This window comes from Henckelia pumila, chromosome 1, assembly GCF_033568475.1.
Source record: "Henckelia pumila isolate YLH828 chromosome 1, ASM3356847v2, whole genome shotgun sequence".
Taxonomy (NCBI): Eukaryota; Viridiplantae; Streptophyta; class Magnoliopsida; order Lamiales; family Gesneriaceae; genus Henckelia; species Henckelia pumila.
In genome coordinates, this window is record NC_133120.1 from 6,883,868 (window position 1) to 6,909,007 (window position 25,140).

At 32.9% G+C, this 25,140-nt stretch overlaps 2 protein-coding genes across 5 annotated transcripts; both read left to right on the forward strand.

The window, feature by feature from the left end:
- The first annotated feature begins 566 nt into the window (after positions 1-566).
- On the forward strand, positions 567-2,229 carry LOC140894524 (heat stress transcription factor A-6b-like). Its single transcript, XM_073303048.1, has 2 exons — positions 567-848; positions 1,559-2,229. The coding sequence occupies exons 1-2, from the start codon at positions 567-569 to the stop codon at positions 2,222-2,224; spliced, it is 948 nt and encodes a 315-aa protein (XP_073159149.1). The 3' UTR covers positions 2,225-2,229.
- A 3,439-nt stretch (positions 2,230-5,668) lies between these two features.
- LOC140888940 (heat stress transcription factor A-7a-like) lies at positions 5,669-25,140 on the forward strand. 4 transcript variants are annotated; one of them, XR_012152103.1, is made up of 9 exons: positions 5,669-6,251; positions 6,979-7,815; positions 19,869-19,960; positions 20,200-20,271; positions 20,356-20,656; positions 24,217-24,326; positions 24,426-24,700; positions 24,804-24,926; positions 25,017-25,140. XR_012152103.1 is itself a non-coding variant. In XM_073296636.1 (5 exons), the coding sequence occupies exons 1-4, from the start codon at positions 5,967-5,969 to the stop codon at positions 20,264-20,266; spliced, it is 1,281 nt and encodes a 426-aa protein (XP_073152737.1). In that variant the 5' UTR covers positions 5,669-5,966; the 3' UTR covers positions 20,267-20,271; positions 20,356-20,947. The 4 variants fall into 4 exon arrangements, 3 of the variants coding, with proteins under 3 accessions (XP_073152737.1, XP_073152749.1, XP_073152744.1); XM_073296636.1 differs by lacking the exons at positions 24,217-24,326; positions 24,426-24,700; positions 24,804-24,926; positions 25,017-25,140 and having other exon boundaries at positions 20,356-20,947; XM_073296648.1 differs by lacking the exons at positions 19,869-19,960; positions 20,356-20,656; positions 24,217-24,326; ... (1 more) ...; positions 24,804-24,926; positions 25,017-25,140 and having other exon boundaries at positions 20,168-20,272.

Below are 25,140 nucleotides of genomic sequence, written 5' to 3' on the forward strand. Positions count from 1 at the left end.
ATCATTGAGGTAATACTCATTTGCTAGGTTGAACTCTACCATCAAAACGAAAAATTCCCCAAATTAGAACTTAACATCAAAATGAAAATATAAAAAATTCTCAAATTACCGAATAACGTTATTTGTACTCCGTTAGCATAGACAAAATCGTTTTTTTTTTAAATATTATATATGAACTCGCTTATAGATAAATAATACATGAATAATATAAAGTAGAGAATAAATAATATTAGCGTATTTATTTAAAAGTATTCAACACTTGCCTTAAAATAATGAATAAAATATAAAATAAGGCATGTTGCCAATAAAGAATTCAACACACCTTGTTCTATTTAAATCTCTCTCCATCTTCCATAAAACCTAGCTAGCCCCATTCATTTCCATGGCTCCAAATTGTTCTGTGTCGAATCCCCTCGATTTTCTTGTTACCATCATGTGTTTTTCTTGTTTTCGAACTTAAACTCTTGATTATCTTCTGACAAAACCCTTTTATATATCCTCAAAGATTTGAACTAAGAGAAAAAACAACCAAGAAAATTAGAAAAAAATCCCTAAAAAATTATATCATGAATTTTTCTATAAAGGATGAGTATGTTGGATCAAGTTCATTCATATGCTGGGACAACGAGGATCTGATTCCCCAGCCAATATTGGAGACGGGTCCTCCGCCGTTTCTCAGCAAAACTTATGATTTTGTCGATGATCCGAGTACGAATGAAATCGTTTCGTGGAGTCGAGAAAACAATAGTTTCATCGTTTGGGATCCTCAAACCTTTGCAATGAATCTTCTACCCAAGTACTTCAAGCACAATAATTTCTCCAGTTTTGTGAGGCAGCTCAACACTTATGTGAGCAAATCTTCAATCTTTTTCGCAATTTATTTCGTAATGTTTATTCAAAAAAAAAAAAATAGATCTTAGTACCTTTAATTTAGTATAATTTTGATCCACATCTAGGTATAAGGTTTGTTATATATGTCTATCGGATCCTTTATATATATTTACTCATGATGATATTCTTATTATAGTTGATATATATAAGAGTACTACTTAATTATAACGAGTGTTCTAATTTATAAAAGTTTATCAAATCCCGCGTAATTAAACACTTTTCAGTTTGAAATATAATTCCCTAAACCGCTTCGATTTAGCCAAAAACGGTCAAACATAGCTCAACCATATAAACTAAACGTCATTAAATAAATACGGTGAAGTACAACTTTTTTTTGCTAAAAATAAATTAAAATTGACGAATAGGAAGAAGAGCGAACAAAAATTGCAGTAAGTGATGCTAGTAATTAATATACTTTCATACTCAATAATTCGTAAGTGTGACTTTTTGTGAAGCAAGATTGATATATTAACATGTAGAAGAGCAAATTAAATTAGCTAGATATTTTACTAGCAGAAGAGAAACATGGTTCATGAGCTTCTTATATGATTCAAATTCTGCTGTTTAATTATACTAAAAATTTATGATTTTTGCAATATTTCCCATGATTTCTGAACCTTTTGAATTATGAGATAGAGACTATATATGAATATATGTAATGTTCCAGGGCTTTAGGAAAGTCGATCCAGATAAGTGGGAGTTCGCGAATGAAGGGTTTTTAAGAGGACAAAGGCATCTTCTTAAAAACATTGTAAGAAGAAAGACTCAGTACTTACATTCAAGTACTTCTCAAACGTCGATTAATCAAAGTCTAGGCTCGTGTGTGGAGCTGGGAAGTTTTGGATTAGACGCAGAAATCGATCGTTTGAGGTGCGACAAACAAGTTCTAGTAACGGAATTAGTGAAACTTAGGCAGAAGCAACAAACCACTTTATCGTGCCTTAGAGCAATGGAACAAAGGCTGAAAGTTTCAGAAATGAAGCAAAAACAAACCATGAGTTTCTTGGCAAAAGCTGTACAAAGCCCAACTTTCTTCTTGCAACAAATGTTGCGGCTAAAAGAACATGTCTCAAAAAATGTTGGTCTTGAGGATGTAGTTTTCCCAGAGGGGGAAATTACCAACTTGTCCACAATTGGGATTGGGTTTCCAGAATTAGGACAAGGAAGTATGGAATATGCATACAAAAACGATGTTAGAATTGGGCAGTTTGGGGATAAGCTAGAGCCTCACAGGTATGGTGAAATTCTAATATTTGGTGATTTGGAGCTTGAGAAATTGGCATTGAGTATGCAAAAACCTCAAGTGATTATGGACGAAAAATTGATATTGTGAGCCAATTGATGAATGAGGGGGATTGATGAAATTAGGACACTTGGTGTTGAGGAGGGTGTGCATGATTTGTTCATTTGCCCGAGCAATTGGGGTTTGGGTTCAAACTTATGATTAAAAAAAAAAAGATATAAATTTTTTAGGGTTTATGATTTTTTGGCTCATAGTTAATTGCATGATTGGGTCGAATATTTTGTAATATTCGATATATAGTGAATTTCTTTTTCATTATGGGTAATGAAATTTTTTTTTGAAATTGAGATATATATATACTTATTTGATAGTAAAATTCCCTGATATAACCCTCCTTTATTTTTCATTATGGCTTCGTAATATATATATATATATATATATATAATATTTTAGGACCTCACTTGTCCAAATAATTGCGGTTCTTGTTGATTAACCCTGTAGGCATAGCATTGCTCTCTTCTGTTTAAAGGAGGATTATATCAGGGATTTTTAGTACGAAATAAGGATATCTCAATTCCAAATATTTATTCCATTACCTATTACATTATTTTTAACATCTTATTTATGAGTATACGTATTGTACGGTCGTACAGATCTATATTTTTGAGTTGTGTTGATTCGATCTATATACAATGAAAAATAATACTTTTGACGTATGAAATATGTATCAAAAAATTTACTCTCTTAAGATTTTTTGTGTTTAATTAGTAATAATTGTTTTTCAAATCACCTTTTGTTCCTCATCTATTCAATTGATTTGACGTTTTTACAAATTTAGTTTAAAAGAGATTGATAATTAAGTGTCTGTACAGGCATTGTCTCAATACAGATTCAAGGGTTGAGATCTATCAAAACGTGTGGGTCTTACTATTTTTTCAGTGGACTCACAAATATTGATATATCCCCACGCTTGGATACATTATTGGGGTAGTGCCTGTAAATGTAGGTTGAAATTATCCGATTTTTTTTTGGCTATGAATGCAGCTAGCTAGAGTATTGATTATATATATATTACTGTAATAAAGATTGTGATTGACTTTAGGATTTTGTATTATATAAGTTTATCATATATTGCTATGGGGGGAAAAAAGTACATTAAAATGAGTAATAGGCTTCAATTTTTAAACAGATAATACTTCATTTTTATCATTTATTTGAGAGGAGAGTTTAAAATTTGATTCGTGTGTGTGTGTTTTTTTTTCTCTTTTTCTTTTTTAAATGTAGATCTCTTCCATGTATTGAAAGACATGAGAAACGCCTACATTTAAAAAAAAAATATATTCACACACAAATTTTTTTTTTTTTTAAATCATATTTGCACAAAGGGTGTCACGCACATTGTCGGTCCTTTATGTACTTGAATATCAAGAATTAGTCCATCAACTATATTTACCATTAATCACTTTTAGTACCTTATTTATAATTGAGCATACAAAATAGTATGGAAATTATTTACATATAATCTATCTTAGCCCTCTAATATCAAAGTTATCATGTAAGAATTACTGGTTTTATCCACTTTATCTGTTGATAGAAAAGTTATTAAGGTAGTGTTTGAAAGAGCTTTTAGAAAACATTTTGTTAATGAAAAACTGAGAAGTGTTTCCAAAAAACTTTCATAAACGTTACCTAAATCTCTTTTGTTAATTTGCAATCAGGCCGGGTGGAGCTAGCCGACTTGTCGGGGCGATTTTTTCCCTAAACAGTTAACACTCCGCCACTGGTTTTGGTCCGCTATTAAGGTCACCCCAAACCATATAAAAAACAGTTTTCATAAGGGTTTCAAGTATTATAATATAGTATAGATATCTCAATTTTATTATTATTATTTTTTTTGGAAAAAAAAGAGAAAGGAGAGATACGTGTCCTCTATTAGTTGGTTTAAAATATTTTTTTGTGTTTTAAATTATTATTATATTTTTAAAATACCACCTGTGCCTCAGTAATTGGCTAGACGTCTTTTTACTCAATATTATACTCTTATACATGACATGAGAAATCTTTGTATTGGCATAGATTCATCTTTTTGAAAGAAGGGACACTTTTTTTCTCAAGCATACTCAGAAAAAGGAAAAAGGAAAACAAAATTATCTCACAATTGCTTAAAATTTTTTGACAAATGCCCACTTGCAAAGTATCCAACAATGCAGTGCAGGTCTGCAGGAAGACGCCTGTCCTTACCACCACCATTCAACTTCAAATTAACTAAATGTTGATATGGTAAGTTGTCGAAATTAGTTTTTAGTTTCACAATTTGATATATACGTTTATATTTGGTAATTTTTTAAATTATAATGTTTATGTTACGTACCCCAATATCTAGCATCACATGATCAATTTATGGCACCCCGTCAACTAATTAAGAACAAAATATAATTATGAGTGAAGCAATTATCAACTTCTAACTTCTTGTACAAAGAATGAACAACTTACACGATAACATTTCAAAATATCCAAGTTAATACGTATAAAACTATAATTTTTCCCACGTAAAATTTCAAATATCTAATTAAACTTTTGAAATATTAAGTACATCTGTACATGTAACTGAATTCTCTTTTTTTTTTTTTGTATCATATTATTTGATTTTTGTAGGATATAACAAATGATGTGGTGCAGTGAATTCATCGTAGCAGGGCGCCGCGTGTCATCGCTAGCAAGTTGGCATTAAATTATCGGAATTATTGCATAATTTAATTAATTGAATAAATATTGCAATTTGCATGCCTTTTCGTTTTATCTTTATCAGGAAACAATGGACACTTCTGCTACACATGAACATTATCAAAAGGAGAAAGATTTTACTTAAAACATAGTGTTAAGAATAACCAAGCATCATTCATGAAAAGGGGAAAAAAAAGAGAGAAAAAGATCGAGCATCAAATTTTTTTTTGTCCTAAAAAAATGTCATGTGTATTAATGCAGAGCTTAATTTTGTTATCTCATATACATTTAGTAAAATATAAGAAGGAATTTATAATTTTCTGTCATTTGTAGTTGATCTTTTTTTGAAATTTTGGTACTCGATGTCGATTATCTTGCACAGAATACAACACTACATGTCAACACTAAATCGAAAAATTGACTAAGATTAAAAAAAAAACAAAAAAAAAATGATTAATACTAAAATTTAATAACATAAAATACCAAATTCTTAATGAAACAATACATATATGGCCAAAATTACAAATTTTCAGAATATAATATATGTTGAAGAGTAATATTATGTATACTTCATGATTTTGTATTACATATAGAGTACTACACTTAAGAAATAAATATTTGACTCAAGTATATAACGTAGAGTTCAATTAATATGCAGTCTGAACAAAAGATTTCAAAATATAGATTAAAACAGCATAATAAAATTACTTAATCATGTTTCAATCTATCTATTAATAAAAGTATTCAACACTTGCCTTAAAATAATGCATGTTGCCATTAAATAATTCAACACCTTGTCCTATTTAAATCTTCTCTCCATCTTTCCCCCAAAACCTAGCTGGCTAGCCCCATTCATTATTTCCAGTACTCTTTCACATCGGCTGCTATTTTTCCTTGTCTTTTTTTAGAATTACAAGGCAATGAAATCCCTTCAATTTTCTTGAAGAAAACAAAAAAAGAATTTAACCGTACTTTTCCTCAACATTTGATTCCTCAAAAAAAAAAAAAAAAAAAAAAAAAAAAAACCAAACCAAGAGGGCTAGATTATCCTCAAAACATATTTGATAACTGATCTTGTTATATATATTGAAAAATCGGTCGAAAGATTATGAATTTTTCTACAGATGATTCCATAGGAGAGGAGTACGTTGCATCAAGTTCATCAGTACTGGTCCCTCGGCCACTGGAGGCTTTACTAGAGACTGGTCCTCCACCATTTCTCAGCAAAACATATGATCTTGTTGATGATCCGAGTACGAATGAAATGGTTTCGTGGAGTCGAGGTAGCAATAGTTTCATTGTTTGGGATCCTCAAACATTTGCCACGACTCTTCTTCCCAACTACTTCAAGCACAATAATTTCTCCAGTTTTGTGAGGCAGCTTAATGCTTATGTGAGCAACTTAATTATCTCTTTTTCGCATTTTATTTTATAAATTTTAGTTCCTCTAAGTTATTATAAGTTGGATCCATATATATAACCATATCTAGGTATAAATATACAAGTATATGGGACATTGAAGAAGTAGATCTTGTTAAATAATGAGATCCTTTTTGTGTGATCATTATATTTTTATCAATTGTGCTCAGTGTACGTCTTGATGCAATTTTCTGTGACTCAAGCTCTTAAAAATTATCTGGATCTTCGGTGTATAATTAATGGAATGTTTGCAACCTCTAAAAATTTGTGACGAAAAAATCTATAATCACTTGTTTTTAATTTAGAGGTTGCAAACACTACCTAAAATTTGTTTGAAAATACTTTAAAAAAATGATTATGGTCTTTTTATTTACAAAGTTTTGCAAATTTGTAAATGAAAAGTCTATAATAACTTTTTGTAAAATTAAAGCATTTGCAAATATTAAGTTCCTTAGTTGACATCGATTACTAAACACAGAATTTCCTCCTATGTAACTATTATGAAGGAATTAATTTTTGTCATGATCGTCATAATTAAAAGCAAAGTGCTTTGAGAGTTTTAATCAAATTCTGCATTTTATGCTGAAAATTTATGATTTTTGCAGTGTTTCACTAGATTTTTTGGTCTTCTGCATTTTGAAAGATAGACTTTCAAAAATATTATATATATGTAGAATATATGAATAAATGTAATGTTCCAGGGATTTGTGAAGGTTGATCCAGACAAGTGGGAGTTTGCAAATGAAGGATTTTTAAAGGGACAAAGGCATCTTCTAAAAAACATTGTAAGAAGAAAGGCACAATATTATTCGAGTTCTCAAACGTCGAATCAAGGTCTAGGCTCGTGTGTGGATGTGGAAAGTATTGAATTAGATGGAGAATTAATTGATCTTTTGAGCCGCGACAAGCAAGAAATAGCAATGGAATTACTGAAACTTAGGCAGCAACATCAAATGACTTTGTCATGTCTTAAATCAATGGAACAAAGGCTAGAGCTGATAGAAATGAAGCAAAAACAAACTATAAGTTTCTTAGCAAACTCGATCGCAAACCCGACTTTTTTGGAACAACTACTGCAGAAAAAGGGCAAGAAGAAAGAGCTTGAAGAAGTAATAAGCAACAAAAGGAGAGGAAGAACAGTAGACCATGTCTGGCTTGAAAAATTAGTTCTCCAAGAGGGAAAAAGCACTCATTTGTCCACAACTGGGAATATTGGGTTTCAAGAAATAAGCCAAGGAAATCTGGGAAATGAATACAGAAACGATGTTGGAATTGGGAAATTTGGGGATGGGAACTTTTATGTCAAGCTAGAGCCTCAAGATCATGGCGAAATCCCAAGATTTGGCGATTCGGAGCTTGAGACATTGGCATTGAGCATGCAAAAACCTCAAGTGATTATGGAGGAAAAATCTTTGGAAAAAAGGGATTGTAAGCCAATTGATGAAGGATTTTGGGAATATATGATAAGTAAGGGGATTGATGAAGTTGGGAAAGAACTTGATGTTCAGGAATGTGGACATGATCTGGCTGAGCTTCAGGTAAGATAAGCTCAACTATACTACAATATTTAATATTAATGTTATCTTATGAATTTCTCATTCATTCAAATAATTTTACATTGTTGCAAAGTTAACTTCAAGTAGATGGTTTTTCTTATGTCGTGAGAACCAACAACATGTCCTTCAGTGCGCACTGGGTAGCTCGCCTAAAGGTGTTGGAAGGAAAAATCGAATTCCTGATCATTTATCAAAAGCCTACCTACTTCATTAACTCAAACACCATGAGACGTATATGTTTTTTTTATTATGACTGAATTAGCTAGAGTATTCACCACAACAAATATGATTTTCCACAGCGCGACATAAACGGCGCACATTAAAATCATGTCATTGATATTATTATTATCAGCGCGCACATTTGTGTGTGCTGTTAATATATTGATATTTTATAAAATAACATCGTGAAATAGTTGCACCCTATAAATAGTATTTTCAGCGTTTTTGCACGCTGTTCAAACTTATATCAATAGCGTGCACTTTGCACGCTGTTGATAAGTGAAATAAAATAGCCCCCAAACCCCCAAAACTTTTATCCCCAATTCCATCAATTCCCTTTATTCCATCAGCGCCCTTTCTCTTGTCTTTCAAATTGGCAGATTTGTTCTCCTTCTCTCTCGATCTCAAACTCGAAAAACGATTGGGTTCGCAGCTTCGTGCTCTTTCTTTGTTGGCAGATTCGTTCTCCTTCTCTCTCGATCTCAACCTCGGAAAACGATTAGGTTCGCAGCTTTGTGCTCCTTCTCCGTTGATCCTTCCTTCTTCTTCGCAGAGATGCTACCCATGCCATATTGGAACTTTTGGTTTTAATTTTTTTTTCATGTAATATCTTGCGCATATAAGAAAGGATCGTTGCCCTCTGATTTTTATTTAGATTGTTTCTTCGACCAATGTTGTTTTCTGTTTTGGTTTTGGACATAATTCATCTTGCACATCCTGAGGAAAGCCAAAAAATAATAATTTTTTTTTTGACGAATTAGGCTGCACTAGTACTGAGAATCGAGAAAGAGTTGAATTAGGCTGCACATTCTTCTTTAGTTTTTCCTAAATGAATTAGGCTACACTGGTTTTTCTTATTTTTGTGCTTTTGATTATGGGTTTAAACTATAGCTTCTTGATTGATTTTAATTTTGTTGATTTGTGAAAGAATCGGTGTACACAGTTTGTTATTAAAAACATGCATTGTTGTACTTGGTGTTATCAGAGACAACACAATGCAGCGAAAATTAAAGCGTAAAATAAAACACAAGTAAATAATTTTGCACGAGTATAAAAACTCGTGCGGGTGCCTTAGGGCTAAATATCACTAGAAAAAGTAAGATCAGTCTTACAAAGCAATACTAGTGATTTTACGAAAAATAAATAAATCCTAAATTTTTCAACAGGTTGAGAAATCAAATTTGCATCCTAAATAAATCAGAGTAAAACAAATAAATGCAACTATCGTAGACTAAATTTGAAGAGACAGTAAAGATCTTCGAACAACACTATTCCTACAGTGTTGTCTCAGATGTCTTTAACACCAACGGCTACACGGGGACAAACAATAACGATGATTGCAAAACGTCTTCAGAAACCTTCAACTTCGTGTCTGCAATTCTTCGATTGATGCTCTGGAAGTCGACGTCTGAAGCGCTCTTAACTTGTGCTTGGAAATCCCCTTTTATAGATTAGAGTCCAAGGAATGTTGATTTACATAAATAGAGTCCTACCAGGATAAATAAACAATTATAAGTAGGAATAAAACTCTATCAAATTATATCAAATCATATCTTGATAATATCAAATAATAATATATCTATAAATTCCCTTATCAAGATATATTTGAACATGATAAATATAATTCTCATATATTTCGAATCATACATAATATATTTACCAAATCTTATAACTTGTCTAGAAGGAAAAATCATATATTATTCAAATTAATTAAGGTCGAGAATTTCAAGGAATTAAAATTCCTTTCAATCTTCCCCTTTTTGCTTTCTGGACAAAACATTGCACAAGTAAGAATAAACATAAACTCCCCCTGATTTTAAAAATACTTCTCCCCCTGAATTTGTAAGTCTCCCCGTGAAGGTGTTATCCCTCGTGTTGACAACACCAAGGATAACATGAACGTTGACACTTAGGGATTCTATAATTCATATATCAGAGCATAAGTAGGATAGAAGGGGTTAGTCTAGTTAGAGAATATTAGAACAGTTAAGGCACATTAATAGAGCAAAACAAAAACATATATATTAATCATAAAAAGCGAAGCAAAACAAAGATGAAGGAAGAAAGCAAAACAAAGCTAAAACTGATCACTATCAGATCCCTCTTGATCAGAAGATTCATCCTCATCATCTTTTGTCCCAGATGGACCAGCTTCAGCTTGTGCACTATGTTCTCCCCCCTTTTTGGCCAGAAATGCCAAGTTGACTCCGACAATTAGCGAGCAAAGCGCTGTAAAAAGCGATGTTCTCCTGTGCTTGAGCAATATTTTCTTCAGCACGAGTCATCAGCAGTTGGATCGTAGTCATGGAAAATTCCCGAGGAGATGGAGTAGGCACAGTTTCTTTAGTGTTGTCACCCGTGTTGGCAATACCGGGTGCAACATCAGCAACAACAGCAGGATTAGGAGCAGCCGTCCAGAGCAAATCAAGAACTCAATTCCCCTTTTGAAGTCCATCTGCAATCTTGAGAATCTTAGGTTGATCTGACAAGTCTTCTGTAATATTACGGATAAACCCCTGAGACTCTAAAACATCATAAATCAAAGATGGAAGGGAAACTTTGTAGACTTCAAACATCCATCAGCAAATTGGAGTACTATCCGAAACACCAACTTCCCAAAATTGAAAGGACTCCCAGTCCCTATGGCATACAGAATGAACGCCTGTGGTCTAGTTACCACGGTAGAATTTGATGAAGGCGTCCAATTTCTCACAGCAGTATTATTAAGCACCGAATAAAAGGAAGTGAGCTTGGCTGCATAAAAATGGTCAGTGAATTTCTTGACCATGCCACCAATAAGAACAACTATTACTTCATTAATGTTCGGATGGTGACCTTCTTCCACATCGGGGTTTGAGTAGAGTGAGTTGATCAAGGCTGGAGTAAACTCAAACAGCCTACCCCGTAGGTACACCAATCCATGCTTCACAGACTCTGGATCTTCAATGCTTGAAGTGTTTGCATAAAATTCCAGAACAACCCTTTTGCAATATGGCATGACGACAACAACAGTGGAATATAGCTTCCTAAGCTTTAAGAACTCAGTCAGATTATACCTGCTATAAGAATCCACATCGATGTTCTTTTCATTCAACATCCCTCTGTGTACATAGAGGGTCCATACAACAGCATCATCTCCAGAATAAAATTGAAGGGACTGAGTAGAGTCCACATCATACCCATCATCAACAGTGTTTCCTGTGGTGTTGGCAACATCAACTGCAACACGAGTTTCAATAGCAGAAACATCCTCTTTCTCCAGAGGTTCTTCGTCAACATCAGTGCTGGAAACTTCATCAGAATCTTCTTCATCTTCAATAGCAGCACTTTTATCAGAGGAGTCATTATCGGAAGATGTAGAAGAGGAGGATTTGTCTTCAATGTGTTCTTTTCCAGTAGAAAATTCCTCCATCATTTCAGCATCAGGTTCATCATCAAATTAGTAAACTGTATGAAGAACAGAGACTGAAGACTTCCCTTGCTTGAGGCTCTCCTGGATTTGAGACAGGGTAGCATCTTCATCAGAAAAAACGGTCTCCTTATGTGCGGATTTTGCAGGTATTATTGGTTTTAGCAGGAGGAGGAACATCAGCAGAGGAGCTCGAATCACTGCTATCAGATGCAACAGCTGAGGTAGAGGCGGATGCAGCAGTAGGGTCGGAGGGTTTCTTCCGTGCCACAAACTCGTAATCACCATCGTTTGAATCATCACTAGAGGTGTGATCATCATCGATTAAGGATTCACGAGGCCCTCTGTAAAACCTCTTTAAAGGAGTGAAATCGGGATTGTATCCTTCCTGCCTCTTTGATCTTCGGGCCATCGGTGGAGCAGGATGCACACGGTTCAAGAAAGAAAAATCTGGAGGATTCTATAAATCGATATCGTTCCCAGGTTATCCGGGCATAATGGCAACAAGTGGAATTGGTTCAACAGGAACTGGAACGATCGGCAGAGATGGGGGAGAAATTGGTACTTCCGGTGTTGCAACACCACCGACAACTTCAGATTCATTAAAGCCCATCTTGTTTCTTATATCAAGAGAAACCTACCATTGAACGATTAATAGAGAATGTGAGGATAGGTAGGGATTGTAAAGTTTTTGAAGGACTCAAGGGTTTGAGAGAGATAGATATAGAAAAAGATAAAACAAAATCCTTTTAAATAAGGCAACAATCTGATCTCAAACGGTAACTTTGCTGATGTAACAAACCCAACAAACTCACTTCCCTTAATTACCAATGGTAAAATTTTATAACGGCCGAGAATATGTGGGAAAAAGGAAATAAAATCCCATTAATATAAGGCAATAATCCGAGATTGATTTCGGCCCAAATATTCCAAAATTAAATCAACTTCAGCAAAACTCCACTGAAACAAAAATCAATCACAAAAATACAATTTTCAGTAAATAGGGTAATTCATCTAATTTTGTCTATTTGGAGACTTACCCAAAGACAGAGCCCTATTATACAAAAATGCATATGCATGTCCTATTTTATGCCTAAAACAGAGTGTAACATAAAATAAAAATGCAATCACATGCACATGATATGTTCACAAGTATAGTGTTGCCTCTCGTGTTGCAACATCATCAACAACACCAAAGTTTTTCAAAAAGTATTTGAGACTTACACACTTGATTACCCTTGATTTCAGAAAATTTTCAAAAGTGGTAACCTGCACACTAAAAGAACAGTCTTCATTGGACTCAATTAGGTAGCTTTTTCCATTTTCTTCAAATTATAAAGTTTGGATATATGACATTAGTCATCAAACTTAGTAAAAAGCTGCACAATGAATTTGCGAAACCACCTTTCACCTGGAACAAGAACATGGAATACACGTACATCCCTCAACTACCTAGTGGTTTAGTCGGAGTTCGATTTGCAAGGGGCAGTGTGTACAATAAAATTTTTTGCTGAAAAACATGGCATCAGTCGAATCACTGTAACAGAGATTGAAACACTATACATCACAAAGTGAATGCAAAATGCCTAAAATCCTAAACATGCATGAAAAGAAAAACAACAGTGTTTTCTATGATGTTGTAACACCAGAGACAACAAAAACAAATGATTATAATGCACACATGCTGAGAGACCTCCGAAGAGTTGAGAATCTCTCGAAATCTAATGATTTAGTAAAATGTCTGCCATTTGGTTGTTGGTTCCAACAAACTCCATTCAAATCATACATTTTCTACCAAATCTCGAATAAAGTAATGAAGAATGTCAATGTGTTTTGTGCGAGAGTGTTGAACTGTATTCTTTGATATATCAATCGTACTCGAATTATCACAATAAACAATGGGGGGTTCACTCTTAAAACCGTAATCCTCAATCATTCGGTTCATCAAAAGAAGTTGTGAACAACAGCTTCCGGCTGCCACATATTCAGATTTAGCATTCGAAAGTGATACACAATTTTGCTTACGACTATACCATGAAACTAAATTATTACCAAGATAAAAACACCCACCCGTAGTTCTCTTCCTATCATTCACATCACCAGCCCAATCATCATCACTAAAACCAACAAGATTAGTGTTCGTTTCTTTTGTATACCACAATCCCAAATTCAATGTACCCAAAACATATTTCAAAATACGCATAACAACTTTTAAATGAGTTACTTTTGGATCAGATTGGTATCTAGCACATAAAAAATAACTGAACATGATATCAGGACGACTAGCATTCAAATACAAAAAAATCCCTATCATGTTGCGATACATGGTGTTGTCAACACCAGCCGCAACACTATCTTTTCCCAATTTTTCACTCGAGCCCATTGGAGTTTTCATGTTCTTCACATTCTCTTTACAGAACTTTTTCACCAAATTCTTAGCATACTTACTTTGACATAGAAAAATACCGTAACTCAATTGTTTAACTTGCAATCCAAAAAAAATAGGTTAATTCTCCTACAATGCTCATTTCAAAAGTAAAAGACATGCATTCAACAAAACTATCAACATGTTTTTGAGAAGAAGCACCAAAGATAATGTCATCTACATAAACTTGACAATTAAGAATTTCACCTTTGAACTTTTGAATAAAAAGGGTTTTTTCAACCTCACCTCGTTTGAAGCCAATTTCGAGCAAATATTCAGTCAACCTACCATACTATGCTCGTGGAGGTTGCTTCAAACCATAAAGTGTCTTCTTCAACTTGTAAAAATGATCCAAATGGTGATGATCTTCAAAGCCTTTGGGTTGCATTACATACACTTCTTCACTTAAAACACCATTCAAAAATGCACTTTTCACATCCATTTGATAAAGCTTTACACCCATATGACATGCAATAGCTAGCAATAGTCGGACTGACTCAATGCGGGTAATAGGAGCAAAGGCCTCATCAAAATCAACCCCCTCAACCTGCGTATACCCTTGAAAAACCAACCTTGCTTTGTTCCTAATGATGTTTCCTGATTCATCGGTTTTGTTTTTGAAAATCCATTTTGTACCAATGACATTCCCATGATCAGGAGGTGGAACCAAAAACTACACATCATTTCGGACAAATTGCTCAAGTTCCTCATGCATTACATTTACCCAAAATTCATCATTCAAAGCATCATTGGCATTTTTAGGTTCAACATTTGAGACAAAACAAGAGTGCATTACGTGCGAGTACACGGAACTCATGCATACTAACCAACCCATCTTGCGGTAGTCCACTTTGTCCTTAGCTCGGGTTTGCCTAGTTCCATGAACATCTCCAATGATCTGTGATGAAGGATGATTTTTCTGTATCTTGCTTGGAATGCATTTTTCAATAATTAACTCAGTTTCCTCATCACTTTGATGGTTATCCTCACGATCAGTTTCTAGAGGAACTGGTGTTGTGCTTGATGTTGTAACATCAGGGACAACACTGGGTTCTTCAACAGTAAATTCCAGCAAGCCTTCAACATCATCCTCAACAGTTTTACCTTTGAAATCTGCACAATCATAAAAAACAACATTAATAGATTCCATTATTATTTTGGTTCTAAGGTTATACACCCTGTATGCACGACTATTAGTAGAATAACCAAGGAACAAACACTTATCACTCTTGTAATCAAATTTTGGTAGGTGATTTCTTTCATTTAACACATAACATACACAACCAAAAACATGAAAGTAATTGAGATTTGGCCTCTTTCCCATGAGAATCTCATAGGATGTCATCAAAGAACCACTTCTCAAACAAACATAGTTGGAAATATGACAAGCTGTGTTTAATGCTTCTGCCCAAAATCTCTTGGAGATATTTTTTGAGCTTAGCATCACCCTAGCCATCTCCTGAAATGTCCTATTCTTTCTCTTAGCTATCCCATTCTGTTGAGGAGTTTTTGGAGCAGAGAACTCTTGTGAAATGCCCTTCTTGTCACACATAGAAGAAAAAGATGAGTTCTCAAATTTCTTTCCATGATCAGCTCAGATCCTTGCAACTGTCAAGACATGAAAGTTAGTAATCTTGTTGAACAACTTCTTAAAAACATCAAAAGTTTTTGACTTTTCTCTAAGAAATCTCACCCATGTAAAATGAGAAAAATCATCAACACATACCAAAGAATATTTCTTACCTCCATAACTTTCAACATCCATAGAACCCATTAAATCCATATGTAAAAGTTCAAGAGACCGTGTTGTCCCACAGTGTTGTAACACGGGGTGCGACACACGGGTTTGCTTACCTTTTTGGCATGCACCATAGATGAGTGAAACACCAGAATTTAAATTTGGTAGTCCTCTGACAGCCTCAAACTTACTCAAATTCTTTAAAGTCTTGAAATTCACATGACCAAGCTATTGGTGCCATAGACTAAAGTCATCGACTTTTGAGTGTCTACAAGCCAATTCCTCACCAAATTGGTAACAGTTATCCGCTGATCTTGTACCTGTAAGAATACATCTGTTAGCATTATCAAAACCTTTACAAGTATTCTTATCAAACATCACATGCAAATCATCATTACATAATTGACTAATTGAAATTAAATTCGCATTAAGTCCTCAACATGCAACACATTGTGAAGCTTTGGAAATCCTTCCACATTCAGTGTTCCCTTGCCAACAATTCTTCCTTTTGCACCACCTCCATAGGCCACTCTTCAACCCATTTGTTCAATGTGGTCCGTGAGGTGATCTTTCAAACCTGTCATGTGCCGGAGCTTCCACTATCAAAGTACCAGTGTCTTGCAGTATTAGCTTTCAAGGAAGTATAAATAACAAAACACTTAACATCAGACTTCACAGTGGGTCCTTTTTTGTCAGTGTTGCGCTTGGTGTTGTGAAACACGGGATGCAACACCTGTTTAGACTCCCACAAAAGATAATCATTTTTAAGCTTACAATAAAATGGCCTGATATGACAAGGTTTGAGATAATAATGGAAAACAAAAGGATGCTTACATTGTTTTGGTTTTGGAACCGGATCAGTTTTCTAAGAAATAGGTTTCTTACCTTGGGAAGTAACTGAAGGATGGTTCAAAGATTTACTAACTTCCTTCACAAACACTGGTGATTTAGAAGATTCACCAATTTCAAACACACTGTTTTTAAAACCAAGTCCAAACTTATCATCTTTGCCCATATTCAAAATAGAATCAAGTCTGTTCAAACTCGAATTAAATCTGGCAAGAGTTGTTTTTGCTTTTTCAAGTTCGGTATTCAGTAACCCTAATTTCAGGTCTCTCTTACTCATGAGAACTTCCAGCCTAGCCACAACAGCTTTCAATTTAGCATTCTGTTTAGAGAGAGTTGTGTTTAACTTGTTCCTCTTGATCCAGTAACTGTACAACTCCTCATAGAGTTTCTGGATACCTTCCAGAGTATATGTTTCAGCTACCTGTTCTTCATGATCACTGGAATTATCAAAGTTAGAAGCCACAAAACAAACAGATTTTTGAACTATGTTGCATTCAGGTGTTGCAACGTCAGAGCAAACACCGAGTGGATTTATCTGAAATTTTTTTTTACCTTCCAGCAAAGCAGTAAAAAAATATAAGGTCCACCTGTTCATTTTTTTCCTGTACTTCCTCAGAATCCTCATCACTCAGGGAGGTGATCATACCTTTTCGAAGACGATTGACACATTCATTCTCATAATGCCCATATCCCTTACATTCCCTGCATTGAACATTATCAAAACTCTTATTGGAGGACTGATTCTTACCTTCATACCTTTGACGAGGTCCTCGAGTAGTAGCTTGTTTTTTAGGCTGTTCTGACGGAGGTAGGCTGGAAAATTTAGAAGATTGAACACCTTTTTCACCTTTTTTATTTTCTCTCATCACCTTAAGATAGTCACTAAATTTCTTTGTAATCAAGACGATTGAATCATCTCCCAAATCAGATTCCTTTACTTCCTTCTTCATCTCAGAAAAATCATTGTAAGTATCATTAGACACTTGAAAAGCAATGGACTTACCTTTATAGTCATCTTCTACTTCCATCTTCATCTCATATGTGCGAAGAGAACTTATTAACTCATCCAAACCCATTATAGACGTATCCTTGGATTCATCTATAACACAAACTTTAGTGTGAAACCTTTTTGGGATAGAACGAAGTACTTTGCACACTAATCGTTCGATGGAGATAGGATTACCAAGAACAGATGCTTCATTTTCAAGACTCTTCAATCTAGTATTGTATTGCATGATGGTCTCACTTTCCTCCACTCTCAATTTCTCAATTAACTTTGAAGTTAGGAGACGAATCCTTGTCTTCTTAACACTTGTTGAGCCTTCACAGTGAGTTTGAAATTTCACCCAATCATCCCTTGCACAAACACAAGTACAAATAATATTAAACATATTCATGTCAACAGAGGTAAAAATATCATTAATTGCTTTGGCATTAAAATTAGCGGATGAAATTTCATCGGCTGTCCATTGTGCTCTTGGTTTGGGTTCGGGTATCTCGTCGTCCCTCATTGGTAGTGACCAACCATCAAGAACACGTTGCCAAGCCTTGAAGTCAATAGATTGTATGTATATGCTCATCTTCAGTTTTCATGGGCCGTAATTTGTCCCATCCAAAATTAGTGGACGAATTGCAACATTGGAGTACAGAGTATCCATAACAAACCTGTAACAATAACCAGGAACTCACATAGTAAATTCAAGTGATGGCTCTGATACCACGTGAGAAAATTGGTGTACGCAGTTTGTTATGTAAAAACAGGCAGTGTTGTACTTGGTGTTACAACACCAGAGACAACACAGTGCAGCGGAAATTAAAGCGTAAAATAAAACAAAAGTAAATAATTTTGCACGAGTATAAAAACTCGTGCGGGTGCCTTAGGGCCAAATATCACTAGAAAAAGTAAGATCAGTCTTACAAAGCAATACTAGTGATTTTACGAAAAATCAATAAATCCTAAATTTCTCAACAGGTTGAGAAATCAAATTTGCATCCTAAATAAATCAGAGTAAAACAAATAGATGCAACTCTCGTAGCCTAAATTTGAAGAGGCAGTAAAAATCTTCGAACAACATTATTTTCACAGTGTTGTCTCAGATGTCTTCAACACCAACGACAACATGGGGACAAGCAATAACGATGATTGAAAAACGTCTTCAGAAACCTTCAACTTCGTGTCTGCAATTCTTCGATTGATGCTCTGGAATTCGACGTCTGAAGCGCTCTTAACTTGTGCGTGAAAATCTCCTTTTATATATTAGAGTCCAAGGAATGTTTATTTCCATAAATAGAGTCCTACTAGGATAAAGTAACAATTATAAGTACGAATAAAACTCTATAAAATTATATCAAATCATATTTTGGTAATATAAAATAATAATATATCTATAAATTCCCTTATCAAGATATATTTGAACATGATAAATATAATTCTCATAGAATATTCGAATTATACATAATATATTTACCAAATCTTATAACTTATCTAGAAAGCAAATCAGATATTATTCAAATTAATTAAGGTCGAGAATTTCAAGGAATTAAAATTCCTCTCAGTTTGGTGCTTGATTTTTGGAAGCTGCCAAAAGAGTCGTTTTAAGGGAACTTTACTTGGTATACTGGGCATTATGAAAATGATGTTGATTGTGTGGACAACATGAGCCCTAACTCTCCTTGATTTTGTTTTACATAACTTCTTGGTTATGTATTTAGAAGATGCCCACTTTTGAATCCTTCTTCTCTTTATCATGTATTGTTTGGTTATGTTGCTTATGTACTTCCTTGATGTTATATTTGAAGGACTCTGATGATTATATCTTCGTTGTAGTTAGAATTTATCATTTTTTGGAAAATTCTTGGATTTGCTGGTGTGACTTCGACAAAACCCTACTTGAACAATTCTATTGTTGAACTATATTAAGGTAGACCTGATCTTGAGTTGAATCAGTTTTACCCAATTTTTTTCAAGACATCCATGATTTTTTGTTCAATCACTGAACTTCCGAGCCTCTTTATTTTTTTTGTGAGTTAGTAGTCATTGTTATCATTGCTAAGATGTATATCCACAACCAGACGAGGAGTTGGTTGAAGAATACTAGTGTCTTGTCTTTTTTTCTTTCTTTGGGTGTCTTTTACCTTTTAGGCTTTAGTATCTTATCGGTGGGCAATTTATTCCCGAATCTTTGAGGGTGCATTCTATTTTGATGAATCTGAAGCCAAGAATTTCAAATCCATGATAATAAATATATTGGCTTATATGGATATATTTGTTTTGCAATGAATTTTAAATATCACTTATTGTTTTTTAAATTATTGTGGTGAATGGGTTACTCTTTAGTCATTCATCGAGATAATTGTGTCAGTCTCATTGTGATTCATTTAATTTATGTGTCAAGACCGTCGAAATGGATACCCCGCATTTGGTAAGAAAGTTTCACTTATGTTCTTTGGTGTCCAGGGCCATGCATCTGTGGCTGGAAAATATTAGGTAAGCACGATGTTAGGCCTGATTTTACAGCCCAGAAAGTTTCATCATGGTTATATGATTGTTAACTTTGTCCCGATACTTTCAAAAATATCTCTTTTACCATAGGTTCATCAATTGATAAATGTTTTTTTATCAAGTTACACTTAACTCTTTATTTACTGTTGCAATATATTTCTCTACTTGTTTATTTTTCTTGTTTATTTTCAGTGATGCATCATGTCAATTACATGTTTGATCAGGTCATTACATAGCATTCAAAAGACGAGCAAATGGAGAAAAAATGCAGCAAAGCATATGTGGATGTGATTCAGGTGATATTGTATTCTATTTGAATCTTGGTTTATTTTAATAAAGTACACTTGGACATATAAATTTCTCTTTTTGTAATTTTGCAGGAAAAATATAGACTCTAGCAATTCACCTAATTCATGACAAGATTTTCATGGTAAAGAACCAGTTGACGATGGAACAATGGATAAGAAAAAGAGACGGGGTGCATCAAAGTTGAAAATGATTTGTGTCCAACAAAAGTGCAAAGAGATATAGCGTAATGCGTTCGAGCAAGAAGTTGGAGATAATTCAATAACGTACGCATCTTTTCTAGGTTTCTTGGTGAAGAAATATGTGTCATATATGTTAGATGGATGGAATGACATAGACGAATAAGTGAAAGATAAGATGTGAAGTTGTCTCCAGGTAATATTTTAGTCATTTAATTTTTCTTTTCCAATGCTATAAAAAAATGTGTCTATATTTTCATATCTTTTAATATATAGCTGAATTATAAAGTTGAGGATTGGAAAAAGAAATCAATATTTCAAAGGTTATCCAAATTGTGGCAAGATAGAAAATCCAAACTTCAAATTCTTGTACGCGTAGTTAATCTCAAGATTTTGAAGCTCGAATTTATGGACCGAAATCAGTGGGAATTATTTGTAAATAAGACACTGTTTCATACCTTTCAAGTAAGTATTTTTCTGGTTTTTATTGTTGTTTTTTGGTTTGAATTCTTTATTGATTGGAACTGTAAATGATTTTTTTGGTTTTAATTTTCTGGTTAGATGGTGAATATTGAGTCTTGGATCATAGTTGTTGATTTCTAGTTTAAACCCCTTATTTTTGAACTGTTAATGATATTTTTGGTTTAGGAACCGTAATTTTTTTTTTTGGTTTTATTTTCTACTTCGAACTTGGATTAGAACGTGGATATTGGATTTTTGTTGCATATTTTTGGTTTGCACTCTTTATTTTTTGAATTCTAAATGTTCTTTTCTGGTTTTATTTTTCTGTTAGATGATGAATATTTGATCTTTTTGCGTCCTTTTGGTTTGAAGTCTTTATGATTGGACCTTTAAATGATATTTTTTGGCTTAAGAACCGTAAATTATCTTCTTTATTTTTATTTTTCTTGTTGAAACTTGGATCTTGGATTAATTAGAGATGCTGATTTCTTGTTTGAATTGTAGATTATCTACTTTTTGGTTTTGTTTTTCTGGTTAGAACATGACTATTGGATCTTTATTGTTATTTTTTGGTTAATTTGAATTCTTTATTATTAGAACTGCAAATGATTTTTTGGTTTTTCAGATTATGGTTAGATGGTCAATAATATTGGGTCTTGGATCATAGATGTTGATTTATAGTTTGAACTACCAATTATTGGAAATGTTAATGATCTTTTTTTTTGTTTTAGGAGCTGTAAATTATCTTCTTTGGTTTTATTTTTCTGGTTTGAACTTGGATTAGAGATGATAATTTATTGTTAGAATTGTATTGATATTATTTTTCTGGTTATAACATGACTATTGTATCTTTATTGCTGTTTTTTGGTTTGAATTCTTTATTATTAGAACTGTAAATGTTTTTTTTTTGTTTTTCATCTTATGGTTGATGTTAAATATTGGGTCTTGGATCATAGATGTTGATTTATAGTTAGAACTACCAGTTATTGGAAATGTTAATGATCTTTTTTTGTTTTGTTTTAGGAGCTGTAAATTATCTTCTTTGGTTTAATTTTTCTGGTTTGAACTTGGATATTGGATTAGAGATGCTGATTTCTTGTTAGAGTTGTAGATTATCTTTCTTTGGTTTTATTTTTCTGGTTAGAACGTGACTATTGGATCTTTATTGCTGTTTTTTGGTTTGAATTCTTTATTATTAGAACCGTAAATGATTATTTGGTTTTTCAGCTTATGGTTAGATGATGAATATTGGGTATTGCATCATAGATGCTGATTTATAGTTTGAACTACCAATTATTAGAAATTTTAATGATCTTTTTTTTGATTTAGGAGCTGTAAATTATCTTCTTTGGTTTTATTTTTCTGTTTTGAACTTGGATCTTGGATTAGAGATGTTGATTTCTTGTTAGAATTGTAGATTACCTTGTTTTTGGTTTTATTTTTGTGGTTAGAACATGACTATTGGATCTTTATTGTTTTTTATTAGTTAATTTGAATTCTTTATTATTAAAACTGTAAATGATAATTTGGTTTTTCAGCTTATGGTTACATGATGAATATTGGGTTCTGGATCATAGATGTTGATTTATAGTTTGAACTACCAATTATTGAAAATGTTAATGATCTTTTTTTTGTTTGTTTTAGGAGCTGTAAATTATCTTATTTGGTTTTATTGTTCTGGGTTGAACTTGGATTAGAGATGCTAATTTCTTGTTAGAATTGTAGATTATCTTTCTTTGGTTTTATTTTTCTGATTATAACATGACTATTGTATCTTTATTCTTGTTTTTGGGTTTGAATTCTTTATTATTTGAACTGTAAATGATTTTTTTTGGTTTTTTAGCTTATGGTTGATGGTGAATATTGGGTATTGGATCATAGATGTTGATTTATAGTTTGAACTATCAATTATTGGAAATGTTAACGATCTTTTTTTTTTGTTTTAGAAGCTATAAATTATCTTATTTGGTTTAATTTTTCTTGTTTGAAATTGGATATTGGATTAGAGATGCTGATTTTTTCTTGTTAGAGTTGTAGATTATCTTTCTTTGGTTTTATTTTTCTGGTTGGAACATGACTATTGGATCTTTATTGCTTTTTTTTGGTTGAATTCTTTATTATTAGAACTTTAAATGTTTATTTGTTTTTTCAGCTTATTGTTAGATGGTGAATATTGGGTCTTGGATCATAGATGCTGATTTATAGTTTATACTACCAATTATTGGAAATGTTAATGATCTTTTTTTTTTGTTTATGAGATGTAAATAATCTTCTTTAGTTTTATTTTTCTGGTTTGAATTTGGATCTTGGATTAGAGATGTTAATTTCTTGTTAGAATTGTAGATTACCTTGTTTTTGGTTTTATTTTTCTAGTTAGAACATTACTATTGGATATTTATTGATATTTTTTTGGTTCAAATTCTTTATTAATGGAACTGTAAATGGTTTTTTGGTTTTTCAGCTTATGGTTAGATGGTGAATATTGGGTCTTGGATCATAGATGTTAATTTATAGTTTGAAATACCCATGTTTGAAAATTTTAATGATATTTTTTGGTTTAGGAGCTGTAAATTATCTTCTTTGTTTTTATTTTTTTGATTGAGCTTTAATCTTGGATCAGAGATGTTGATTTCTTGTTAGAATTGTAGATTATCCTTTTTTGGTTTACTTTTCGTGTCAGAATGTGAATATTGGATCTTTGTTGCAGATTTTTGGTTTGAACCCTTTATTTTATGAATTGTAAATGTTCTTTTCTTGTTTTATTTTTCTGTTTCCAAGATGAATATTATATTTTTTTCTTTATTTTTGTTTGAATTCATTGGAAACAAGCTGTCTTTTCAATCCATTATACTATTTCTTTTTTTTTTTTTGGCAGTGATTGAATTCCAACACTTCTTTGGGAAATTTTATTTTGAAAGTTGTAGGTAGCTAGGTTTGATTCTTGTCAAATCGTGGAAGTAGTCATTATGCGTTTAATTGTTGATTTCATTTTATTAAACATGCAATGGCTTGGTTTTGTATTTCAACTTGAAGTTTATTTTTAGTTTGGTAATCTCTTTATGAACGTCTTCGTTTGTTTGTTAAATCTCAAAAAATGTGTTCCAAATTTAAAATAATGAGGCTAAAGCAAGATCACACTCACACAATGAGCTAGAGAGGTTATGCTTGTTTGAGTCACATTATGGTAATATTGTTATTATTTTTTGTTATATTCTCTAATTTAACTAATATATAATGATATATGCGTCTTTTGAATTTTGTTTCCAATGATTTTTTTATATCTCTATATTTAAGAAAATAAACAAGTCCGACATATACAAATATCACAAGATCGCAAGTTTGGATTGAAGGTCACAAGAAAAAAAAATATGGAACCTATTACTCAAGCTGTTGGAGATAAAATGGTAATATATTTATCTGTTTTTTTTATTTTAGAAAGTCATAATAAATATGACCAACCTAATTTTGTGATTTTTTCATTGATTTATCTTTTTTATTTGCAGAAAAAAATAGAAAAATACCCACCCGAATCTCGAAACACAATAACATGGCTTAAAATACAATCAACCTTGTGTTTGGCAAGGAAGCTCGGGGTAGAGTTCGCGGAATGGTCTTTCGAGTTAAACCATAAAAAGTCCGAGTTTCTGTGCAACAAAGTGGAACTGTTAAACAACTTCAACAAGAAATGAAAGAAATGAAGTACATGTTTTTAAAAGAAATGCAAGATATGAGGTCTATGTTTTTACAAAATATGAGTCAACAAAATCAGCAAGAACATGTTAGTAATTATACAACATATCTGAAATCATTTTTTTTATGTACGCTTAAATTCTTGAAATATCTTGACGACATTTCTTGACACTATTTGTTTTTAAAATTAGGTTTCTAGTGGTGGAATTGGTAGCGATGTTGCGAATGGAGTTGGTAGCTATAGTGATATCAACATTTGTACCAAAAAAGGTGGTGATTGTGGTAATGCTAACAAACATCTAGCTACCGTTCAGGTAATTATCTTCAACATGTGTTTCTAAATCACAAAATTGTTATAAAAATATAAGTGGTAAAATTATTAACTTTGTATTATTTATTTATAGTCAAATTTGAAGAATGTCATTCATGGAGAAATCCGTGCTAATACTATATGTAAGTTGCTTCATTGGTGTGTTGATGGATTAGCTGTCGTAGAAGGTTGTATTGCATCCACAAATCTGAATGCAA

What these genes read in the sequence shown, in the direction of transcription:
- LOC140894524 (XM_073303048.1), top strand. Translation starts at nt 567, where the DNA reads ATGAATTTTTCTATAAAGGATGAGTATGTTGGATCAAGTTCATTCATA. An exon ending in TGAGGCAGCTCAACACTTAT is followed by an intron (nt 849 to 1,558) that starts GTGAGCAAATCT and finishes GTAATGTTCCAG; the next exon opens with GGCTTTAGGAAAGTCGATCC.
- LOC140888940 (XM_073296636.1), top strand. Translation starts at nt 5,967, where the DNA reads ATGAATTTTTCTACAGATGATTCCATAGGAGAGGAGTACGTTGCATCA. An exon ending in TGAGGCAGCTTAATGCTTAT is followed by an intron (nt 6,252 to 6,978) that starts GTGAGCAACTTA and finishes GTAATGTTCCAG; the next exon opens with GGATTTGTGAAGGTTGATCC. An exon ending in CTGTGGCTGGAAAATATTAG is followed by an intron (nt 19,961 to 20,199) that starts GTAAGCACGATG and finishes ATGTTTGATCAG; the next exon opens with GTCATTACATAGCATTCAAA.